Here is an 11,377-nt window from a genome sequence, read left to right as displayed (position 1 = left end):
AAAACCTTTACAATGCAGCATTAATGTCAGTATTTTGTGGGTCTGAAAAACTGATTTAGTTAGTAAGTCATTTCAAGTTCATCTATCAAACAGCCAAGAACAGATGATGGCGCTTAACGAATGAGCAGCTCCACCTGGCCATACCACCTTCATAGACAGTCAGATGTTGCAGGTGAACTTGGTGAGTCTAAAAGTGTCATTGGCAAACTCATCGAGATCCAGAATTACTGTCAGAGTTTGTGACAGACCCAGGAGTTGAGCCTCGCCAGTAAAAGACCACAACTATGACCAGAAACTAAGGACCTCGGACCTCAGACCTGGTTTAGCAGATGCCACAAAGCTGCAGGTCAGTTTACCAAATGTGAGGAATACTGTGGTTTGCAGACAAACTATTCAAAATCAACTCTCCTGCTTGACTGGAATGACAGAAAACAACTGCAGGTGACTCTACTGACACCAAGACACCACCATGAACATTTAGGGATTAGACCATGTAAATGGCGTACACTTGTATAGCGCTTTCTACCCTCCTTCGAGGGCCCAAAGTGCTTCACAGTCACAGACCCTTACACCCATTCACACACACATTCACACACTGGTGGTGGCTCCACTGCCGAACACTGGCGCCAACCCTCCACCAGAGGCAATTCAGGGTTCAGTGTCTTGCCAAAGGACACTTTGACACATGGCCGGGAAAGGCGGGAGTCGAACCCGCTCGCTTCCGATCAGGAGTCGACCGCCCTACCAGTACACCACAACCACCCGACCTGGTCAATGCTACAATCTATTGTCCTGTTCTCTTAAGAGTATTGGCACAGAAAAGATGGTCCTCAGCAATGCTGGAGATGGCGAAGTTTGCGATACGCCAATGTCAACATGCTCTCCAGGGTTGGCTTTGGTGGAGGAGGAGCAACAGTCTGGACAGGCATCAGCAGTCAGAACCAAACTGATCTGGTTATTGTAGCCTGCCCAGTCACTGCAGGTTCTTACCTCAGAGTCATCCTAGAACCACCATCACCCCCCAATTCCACCAGCACACCCCAACTTTCTGTTCATGGATCATAATGTTCCAACATATGGTGTCAAAACTGTCTCAGCCGGTCTTCAGGAAGTGGGAGGGGCTCATAGGACCTGAACCTCATAGAGCAGTTCTGGGACCAGCTGAAGCAGAGACTGGATGATGGGACCCCCAAATGACCTGCAGAACTGCATGTAGCACTAGTGGAAGAGTGGAACGCCTCAGAACAACATCATGAGTCTGAAGAGCAGGACGTTGTCATTGCTGCAAATGGAGGAAAAAACCTACAATTGACATGGTAATGATCTGTATTATTCTTAATTTTTAGTTAAATAAATATCAAACTGATGGAAATTGTTTTTCTTCTCAGTCATTACTGGTAACATCAAACAGAACTTTGACTTCACAATAAAGAAATCATTAATATATCATACTCCAAAAGTCTGAAATGAACAATCATGTTACTGCAGATAAATTAATATATATTTCTTCATTGATGAATGAAAGCATGACAAATAAAGACCACTAGGGGTCAGTATTAGCATACTTCACAGTTCTTTGGTTTTAGTTCAATTCTAACCATCAGAACAGCAGAAGAAAACGTTCAGTCAAATGAAAGAACTGATTAGACTCAACCCAAACTTCCAATATAAAATCTGTTTATTTAGATTTTTTTCAAAGTTTTCTGAGTATAATGATAACTGATTTCATTATATCTTTGTATATATCTTTGGTCCTTGTGTTTCTATTTTAAGCTTTTTTATGTCAATAACCGTTTTAGTAGTTTGAGAGTTGAGATTTGAGTTTGTTGATGTTTTAAAAGGAAATGTGGATCCTTGTTTTTCCTGTTAACATTTAACTCAATCTAAAGAACTATTTCCATTTAAATTGAGTCATGTGAGAAAGTGAAAAAGTCACAAGTCATTTTAAAGATTCCAAAAAACATTTTTAATTTTTCCTTTTAAATTTAAATTATGTTTCTGTAGTTTTGTTTTATCTGTAAAAAAGTCCTGAAGGGAAAGCTTTGAAGAACGTCTGTTAGTAAGATATATTTGTTGTTTTTTTTTTTTTTTTATCAAAACTGGACAACTTAAAGGTAATATGTCTTTAAATTAACTATGAGGAATTTCATCAGCATCTTGGTAAAAAAAAAAGTTAATCTACAGTTTAGTTACCCTTTAAAGCCACAAATACTTTTATAAATGGGTGCGAACTGTGGGCAAAAAGGAAGCTGATAAAAAGGGATGAGAAGTCTCAGAGTTAAGAACAGCACTTGAGTTTTTAGAATGTTTAAGGCAGTTATAATTGCAGCTCCTAATATTGGCGCTAATAGGCTGAGAAGTTTGGATCCATATGCAACAGGGTTTAATGAGAACAAAGAGCAGATAAACACAAGGCAAGGGTCATCAGGGAACAGGCCAAGGCCAGAGCACAGGAGCGAGGGAGGAGGCAAACAAAACAGGCAGGGGTCAAACACAGAGGGGCAACAGAGAATTAAACACTCAGACCAAATGCACTGAAACCCAATTCAAGACTTCACATGGAGCGGAGTGAAGAGCAGGTTTAAATACAGCTTGGTGATTGCCATGAATGAGGAACAGCTGGTGAAGGTAGGAGCGTGGCAGATGCATGATGGGAAATGGAGTAAGGAAGCGAACAAATGCAGTCAGTACTCAGGAGAGGGTTCCCTCTGGTGGTCGGAGGAGGACACGACTGGTTGAGCCCTGACAGGTGCGTCTCTTCTTTAAAGGTGGGGATCAGTCTTTTTTCTCTCAGTGACACTGTCTGTTACGGAGAAAAAATGGCAAAAAGGGTCAATTAAAGAAAAAAATAAACAGGGAAAGAAGGTGTAAAGTTTAAAACAATATTTTTTTTTATTGTCTGGCTCCGGCAGGGGGAGGGACTTCTGTCGATTAATTTTTGGGCGCCATATTTTTTTTCTCTGTAGCCAGATTCTATTGGATCTTCTAGCCAGAAGTTAACCCGCTCTACTTCTTCACCACAGCCGTAAGAGTATCGGTCAAAGTTCTGATCCAAATGTGTTTTTAAAACTAAACTAGAAGGTTCTGCATTTCTATTAAAAAGCAGAAAATATTAAATTGTTGTAAAGAGGCAAGAGAATGATTGAAAAACTGAGAAAATCTAAAATCAACTGATTTTTATTTAATACACCTTTATTTAAGCTGAGAGGCAGCATGAAGGGCAGACAGAAAAACAACAATGATAACACACAACAAACAACTTTAACAAGCAATAGCAGCAAAAAGTTCAGTCAGTAATGAGCAGAATATTTTATAAATTGTTAAAATTAGTTTACTGGAGATAACAGACAAAAAAAGAAGAATTATGATTTAGAATTATGAAACTCAAGAAAAACAATTATTAAAATAACATAAATAAAAGAAAAAAAATCTATATTTTTTTAGGTTATTCTTGGGGTTCGTTTGATTTTATTGTCTTTCCTGTGGATTTGGGGGTCACAAACAGGGGGGCAGTCCCACGCAGCGCCTCCTTGCGTGGACACGCCCCGCACGCGCGCGTCCCCTTTAAATCGCTGTCATCTATGGAGCAAACCGCTGACGTAACCGCGTCCATAAACGCCCTGCGCTGATTGGCTGGAGGTGACGTCAGCTGAGAGGTTTTTTTTTTTTCCACTCGTGAACCATGACCTCATCGCTTTGGTTCAGGACACTGCCCCCCGCCCCCCCACACATGGCCGAGCTTCAGCTGAGTTAACCCGGAACGAGCTGCCAGCACGCGCCCCGGTGACCGACGGGGTTGGGGGGCCGTTTGCCGCTCGCTCGCGCGCGCTTTGATGCCTCGTGCTGTCCCCCCTCCGTCAGCTGCTGTCTGCCATCCCCCACCTGGACACGCGCGCGCAGACAGACACGCAGGTAAACACCCCCCCATGAAGACGGAGCCGCCCCCCCGGCCCACACACGGAGGACAGGTGGGCACAGACCGTCCGGATGCTCAGGTGAGTACCCCTCCCTCCCCACTCCAGCTGCACTAACCCCGTTAGCGGACCCCCCTTAGTGCGCGCGAACGTCTCGTGATGAGAAAGAACGGAGTCCAGGTGGATGTTAGAGGGTGACGGGAGGGGGGGGATCATCGCTGTCAGGTACGGGGACTGCGCGCGTGCGTCACGACTGCTCATTGTTTGGTGATGATGAGGAAGATGTGCGGTTCGGGCTCGGACCGGGTATCTCCATCCCGGCGCTCTCCCGGTTCAGAGGGGGGGTCAGAGGACGCGCGAGGCTTTGTTTTGGTTCCGCTCTTTTCTGAACCAGAATCCTGACCCTCCGAACCAGAATCCTGACCCTCAGACCAGAACCCTGACCTTCAGAACCAGAATTCTGACCCCCAGACCAGGAATTGTGACCTTCAGAACCAGAACTCACCAGGGCAGAGGGCTGGTTCTGGGGTTTTCTCTTCTTCTGTCCACCTCAGGGTTAGACGTAAAGTCCACGAGGCTTAAATGCTTCAGATTAAATCTTGAATTCCAGATTGAGAATGGTCACAGTTCACATATCCTTAATGAAGAGTCTATGAATCCTGATCTGAACAGAAACCGCTTCCGTCGTGGTAGTAGACAAATACATCCATGAACGTCTTTGTTTTCCTCGTCAGAGCTGGAATCTGGATCAGAACTGATAGCTCTGATATTGTTGCCATTTTTTATTTTTATTTTTTTGCTTGCTAGTGTTAGGTTGGGGGTGTAATCCAGCAAGAGAGAGTGTAAACAAAGGAATGATGGGATATAATTGGAGAGCACACGTGTCAAAGTCAAGACCCGGGGGCAGATCCAGCCTGGTCGGTAATTCTATCCGGCCCTCTAGTCCAGATCATTTTATTTTATTGTTATTAATGGCCCGATGTTATCTTGCTCTCATTTCTTACTTGTTTAATTTTGATAAAATATATTTTTATGGAGAGTAAAATATTGAAAGTTATTTAAGGTTTAAGTTGATTTATTCTGGAATAATATCCCTGCCTTTTTATTATTTATATTTATGTTTAAAAGTTGCCGTTTTAAAGTTTTAAAAAAATTGGCATTCTGTTAGCTTTTTGGACTATTTTGGAGTTTAGCTAATATTTCAGCAACATGCTGACTATTTTGGCTAATTTAGGTGTTTTAAAAAAATGTAGGCAATTTGTGATTTTTAGCTAAAATTTCAGCTACATGCTAGCTATTTTGGCTAACCTAAGTTTTTATTTATTTATTTTTTAACGTTTTTTTAGGTTAATTTGGCATTTAGCTAATATTTTAACTGGCTTTCAGCTTCAGGGCTTTCAGCTATCATTTTCACCGGCCAAATTCACTCTAGCATTTTTGCAGGTAATGCTATATATCTAGTTCATAATTATGTTAAAAAGTTACGGTTTTAAAAATGTCCTTTTAGAGTGTTTAATAAATGTTTATCCTGTTCGACCTAAGGTGTGTTTTGGATTTTGGCCCCCTGTGTGATTGAGTTTGACACCCCTGTTGTAGGGTAACTTCTGCCACGATTGTTCTGAAAGATGAACTCCTGCTGCTCTGCAGAAAACATTTGACAAACGGACTCAGATTTCTGGATTTTGTCTAAAACCGTCATCAGAACTAAATAGAACGGACCAGATCAAATAGAGCTGAGCAGCTCCTTGAAGACCCCCACATGTATCATCTGTGGGTTTGTGGTCTGAACCATCACCGACCCCCCTCCTCCTCCCGTGCTGCATGGCGTCATGAGTGACCTGCAGGGACGGCGTCAGCGGCGGGTTCTCCTGCAGTTCCGGTTTGCTTCCCTCCTCCAAGGCTGTTTCCGAACGTTCCTGATCCTCCTTGTGGAAGATCTGCTTCCTGAACTTCTGTTAATGTGTTACCAAGAGATTAAGTCTTATCAGAGTCCGCTCTGTACAGAGTGGCAGTAAAGGAGGAGTTTTCACTGAAACTGGAGGAAGTTTGGCTTTATTCTGTCCGTGGTTAGAGAACTTTTGATGTAAACATGACTATTTGTTAATCATTCCGATATTCGATCACGTTGAGACTGCTATATCTATTTACAATTCACACACCTGAGTAAAGTCAGTTTCACTTTGATTTAACAACATTATAAGTTTTAGAATAGTTTTTTTTTAGTTTTTGAAATGCATAATTCTTGATTTGTAACATTTTGTGCATGTGTACAGAAATTACAAAATTCAAAATAATACAATTTACACATGCACGGCTTAAAATTACAACTGGTTGAAACTAATTACACATGAAAATCTTAAAAAACACGATCTTGAATCACTTGTTACGCACACAAAACCTCAGTTACACACGAATCTGAGGTGAGACTTATTTCACGTCTCAAATTCATCTGTAAGTGGTGCGTTTAAATACTACTAGAATGCTTGGTCATCAGAGTTTTCTTATCAACCGCTTTGAACTTAGATATAATATAAATACTAATTATAATCAGTGAATAATATCCTGATTAATAATATAAAAAACCTGTTCAATGCTGCCTGCAATCACTTCGTTTGCCGGCCAGAACTCCGTGTATTGACTGTATAAAAGTCGGCGCCAACGCGGAGCTTCTCTGCTGCGATTTCACTGCGGCGCCATTCTAAACACCCACGGGGAGGAGTGGCCTTTTTAGCCCGCTGGTCGGCTACAGTCTGCAGGTGTTTAGAAGGGTCCAGCGCTCGGGACAGAGCCCCAGGTCGGAGGCGCTGTCAGGGCCGGGACTGCAGAGAGGAAGTGATCAGTTCTGGGGAATACTTTTATTTTTAAAGGGATAAATGTTCTTAAAACGCTTGTTTAGACTTTTTTATATGAATTATCTGGCATATCTGTTTAAGAAAGTTGGAAAATGTCGAGTTTTACTGGATATTATTCACAATCTAAGTTCAAAACGGCTGATAAGAAAACTGATGACTGAGCATTCTAGTAGTATTTAAACGCACCAATGATGGACGAATCTGTGAAACGTGAATAGAGTCTCACATCAGATTCATACCTAACTAAGGTTTTGTGTTTGTGTAACAAGTGATTCAAGTGGGATTTTTTTTTAAAGATTTCTGTGTGTAATAGTTTCAAGCTGTTGTAATTTTAATCTGTGCACGTGTAAATAGTATTTATTTTAATTTATAATTTTTTGTCCACATGTAAAAAATATATTATATGAGTTACAAATCAAGAATTACGCACACACAAACCCTAAGTTACGCACAAATCAAGAATTACGCACTCATAAATCGGGATGATTCTTATTTCTCTCCATACATAAATATTAGCTGCATCGGAATCAACTGTCCGCTCTTATTTTGAAATGCTTTCCCTGTGAGCTGAAGTTCCTGTTTGTGCAGCAAACCTGAAGAACACTGAATGCAGACTTCAGCTCAGTTCACACCCAGACAGAAATCCATCATCACAGCTCTAACGTCTGTTTGCTTTTTCATCCTTCCTGTTCCCTCCTCCCGCATCAGCACCAGTAGCCCCCCCACCCCCACCCACTCTAGACAGCCTGTTTCTATGGCAACAGCAGAATCTGCTCCAGTCTGCGTCCGCCTTTCTGCTTCGCTTGTTTTTCTGCCCTTTGTTTTTGTTTCCTGAAACTCCTGAACACCGTTTTCTGCTCTCCAATAGTTTTCTGCTCATCCTTCCCTTCAACCGTGAGTCTGGAAAGACGTTGCGGTTTTTCACCACCGCTCGTGCGCCCCCCCCCCTCCCCATCCCTGTTCACAGCATAAAGAGAGCGGCAGAGAAAAGGAGGGATTCAGAGAGGAAGTGTGAGACTCCGGGTGGTGGTGGGGAGGGGGAGCGGTCGCCATTAGACATATGCAGCGTCAGATGCTGGGCTCAGCAGCTCAGAGTCAGACGGGAGGAGCTCCGGCTTTCTGAGGACCCGGTCCGGACCGCTGGTAAGTTCTGGCCCCGCAGAGGACGGATGTTTTGATGCATCAGTGGGAGGTGGAGCTTAAGATGCTCTTGCTGCAGCGGGGTCAGCATCCATCGCTGGATGCGGTTTTTGGTGGCGTTGCTGCAGGCGTGATGCAACTCCGTGGCGTCAGACGCGCAGCTTTCAGGCGGCGAACTGTGCCGACCGCGCCGATCGGGAGTTACGCAGCGCCGCTTCTGTCATGTGACCTCTCCATCTTTTCCCTCATTTGTAATCTGGGTTATCCTCCTCTGCCTGGACTCTGCCGCGCCTCCTTCAGCTGCTGAGTTGTTGCTGTTTTGCTGCCCCCCCCCCCATGTCAGAGAGCAAGTGCAAAGCTGCAGAGTCGACTCTTCATCTCCTTAAGAGATTACCGAGCAGAAGACGCTCCTGCATCCTCAGTAGAATCATAGGAAACTATTTAACATGTGAGATCGGTGACACTTAAACACAAAATCTTTAACATACTGTAACTTTTCAACCGTTGACAGGATCAACGTCATCAACGTTATTCCAGTAGATTGTAAAAGAGAAAAGCGGCTCGACGAGCCGCTTTTCTCTTTTACAATCTACTGGAATAACGCTGATCGTGTCGACGGTTGAAGAGTTATAGTAAATCAAAGAACATAAACATCGGAGCTCTGGTGTTAAAGGGTTAAATGGTTTTTACTTTTAGGGATTGACAGTTTTGGTTTCAGAAGTTTCCTATTTTTACTGATAAAAAAAGTGATTTCCCATCATTCATTGGGGTGAGGTTGGTGGGACGTTCTCTTCAGCTCCTGCAGACCTCACCCGACCATTGAGACTATATAGATTTACACATCTGGTGTGACGTCACCCATAAAAAATGCCTCCATAAAAAGTGAAGCCAATTCAGTCGCCATTTTTCCACCATGCTGGAGCCAGACGACAGTGATTGGCTCTGATGGCAACTCTTCTCACCAATCAGGAGTGAGCTTGTTCAAAGTCCACACCGCTTCCACTGAAAGCGGCTCTGAAGCTGTCAATCAAATGTTGGAGGTGGGGCCAGCGGGCACCACATGCGTTCTGATTGGTCAACACATTCTCGTCCCCAAGTCGTCACATATTGATGTTTGGCGAAGGCCCATTCTCCCCAACTAGCCGTTTTTTGATGTTCTGTTCGTAAAATCAAGCGTCCGCAACCTTCGAGACGCGGTACCAGATGCGGGACTAGAAGTGCACTGGTCCTCTAGACACCAGTACCCTAACCTTAACCTGGTACCGGTTCGGCTCTGGTACCACATCTGGTCAGGTGTCGGATTAGGACATGCTGGAATCACTTGTGGCTCTTTTACCACTCCGTAGTGGCTCTTTAACAAAAGAAAAATAAAATAATATTATTCTTTTAATCCAGACTAGTTAAGGCTATAAATTTATGAATGAGGTGCACCTCGAAGATAAACTAAAGACTTTTACATAACTTGAAGAGGCCTTATTTGTGCTTTGTACTAATCAAAAATTCTGTAAAAAGTCTGATCTTTTAGTTTAAAGTACATAGAGCTGCACTGTTATGATCTGAAATTCATACAAGACGTTAAAAAATGAATCAGAGTCATTCTGTCCAATAGGATGACTGAGTCACAGCTGTTCAGTTCTTTAGAGAAGTCTATGGGATTTTGCTGTTTTGGAGCCACTTCCTGTTTGAAACACAATGGGTGGGGCCACTCAGTCCAGTCCTCTATATACAGTCAGCTGCCCAGACTTGGCCCCCCCTAGCTTCTTGTTTCATGAGCACCAACAACACCCCATAACTCCGCCCACACTCGGTTCACTGCTCAGTTTTTGGTCCGTGAAGTTTCTTCTGATCTCTGATCACTTGTGACAGAAGTTCACCTCAAATCTCTTTTTTAGTGTTTTTGTGGTTATTTTTGTATCAGACTCGGAAATTCTATTAAAAGATGAGAGAACGGCGCTGACAGACGGTTCCTTCAGATCTCGTCTCTTTTGCTGAGTCGTCGTCTTCTGACCTGTTCTCCATCTCTCCTTAGGAACCATGGATCCTTTAGGAGCTGCTCCGCTGGTCCCACTCCTCCACTGAGCTCCACACCTCCTCCTCTCTGTACCTCCTCTTCATCGTATTCCTGCCACCCCTCCTCAGCATGGCGGGGGAGAAGGGGCCTCACAAGCGCAGCTCCATGGACATCAAGCGCCTGGCGAGCCTCATCCAAAGAGGAACCGGCCGTCTGCTGGTGATTGACAGCCGGACTTTCTCTGAGTTCAACGCGTCGCACGTTCAGGGCGCCGTCAACGTTTGCTGCTCCAAGCTGGTGAAGAGGCGTCTGCAGCAGGACAAGGTGTCCGTCACCGAGCTGCTGCAGCCCAACGGGAAGGTGAAGGTGAGCCGCCGCCGCCGCCTCTCTGCTGAGGTCCCTCAGGTTGAGATCTTCACATTTATCTGAAGGTTTTGATCAGTAGGGGTGTGCCAAAATATCGATAATAAGAATCGATATTTATCGTGAGACGATATATATGCCAAGATTGTACCGGAATAATTTTTCCTTTTTTCTTTTTTTTCTTTTTTTTTCTTTTTTTTTTAAGGTTATGACTTAGAAAAAGTCATAAGACGCTGAAGGATGCTCACAAATAATTAATTAAATATTGCATTGTCAGCATTTTTAATCGATACAAGAATATAATATCGCGATATATAACTGAATCGATTTTTCTTTTTTTTTTTACACCTACTTCAGACCAGTGGAAAGGACCTGCAGCAATGTTCATGAATGTTTTGTTCTTCCGGTTTGCGTGTCTGAACAGGTGAAACTAGTTTAGGTTGGGTTCAGACTGGAGTTTCTAATCTTAGAAAGAAGTCGTCCTGTTTCCTGGAGCTCAAACGCTGACGCACCGGCAGCTCATGGTTTTCCAGGTCGCGGCCTCTGGCGTTCTGGACCGGCCGTGGCTTGTCTCAGACCTGGGGGGCTGAATGTGGTTTTAGGGCTGTTGCTTATCAGCAGCTCTGAAACCAGATATCTCCGTTTTCCACGACTGCTCTGAAGAACAGCCTTTCTTTTTCCACGCCGTCCAGCTGAGCCTCACAAGCTCCTGTATTTTTAGTCCGTGTGTGAAACTGAAGGAAGTATTGGGGGGGGGGGGAACCGGGGGGTTGTCCCCCCCTCTGTCTGCATTTATCTTCCAGCTCTCGGTGATGATGATATGAAAGGTTTTTCAAACGTTTTCTTCTTCCTGCTTGTAGACATCCTTGATGATTGCTCCTTTGTGGAGCTGCAGGTGAATCTTCTGCCTTTGTTGTTACCCAGCCGTCCTGTTGAGTGACTGGCGTTCCGGAGCGGCTCGGATCTGACGCCGCTGCGGCGTTTCTGGTTCTTCTGCTTTTCAATTTTCTCACAGGCCAGGAAATGTCTGACATCAGTTTGGAGTTTGGATCCTGGGCTGGTCTCTGGGGCGGGGGTCCATCAGGTTTCTCCCTTCT

At 43.9% G+C, this 11,377-nt stretch overlaps 1 protein-coding gene across 2 annotated transcripts in view; it reads left to right on the top strand.

The window, feature by feature from the left end:
* The first annotated feature begins 3,437 nt into the window (after positions 1-3,437).
* The window catches only part of dusp8a (dual specificity phosphatase 8a), a 31,436-nt gene continuing 23,496 nt past the window's right edge, over positions 3,438-11,377 (top strand). The window contains exons 1-2 of one of the 2 annotated variants that reach the window (XM_024281331.2): positions 3,438-3,995; positions 9,936-10,283. In XM_024281331.2, the coding sequence (XP_024137099.1) occupies positions 10,047-10,283 (237 nt within the window). In that variant the 5' untranslated portion in view covers positions 3,438-3,995; positions 9,936-10,046. Of the gene's footprint in view, positions 3,996-7,755; positions 7,910-9,935; positions 10,284-11,377 lie in introns of those variants that run through there. The other variant, XM_024281329.2, reaches the window with a different exon arrangement.

This window comes from Oryzias melastigma, linkage group LG6, assembly GCF_002922805.2.
Source record: "Oryzias melastigma strain HK-1 linkage group LG6, ASM292280v2, whole genome shotgun sequence".
Taxonomy (NCBI): Eukaryota; Metazoa; Chordata; class Actinopteri; order Beloniformes; family Adrianichthyidae; genus Oryzias; species Oryzias melastigma.
This window is presented reverse-complemented; position numbering and strand designations above follow the sequence as displayed.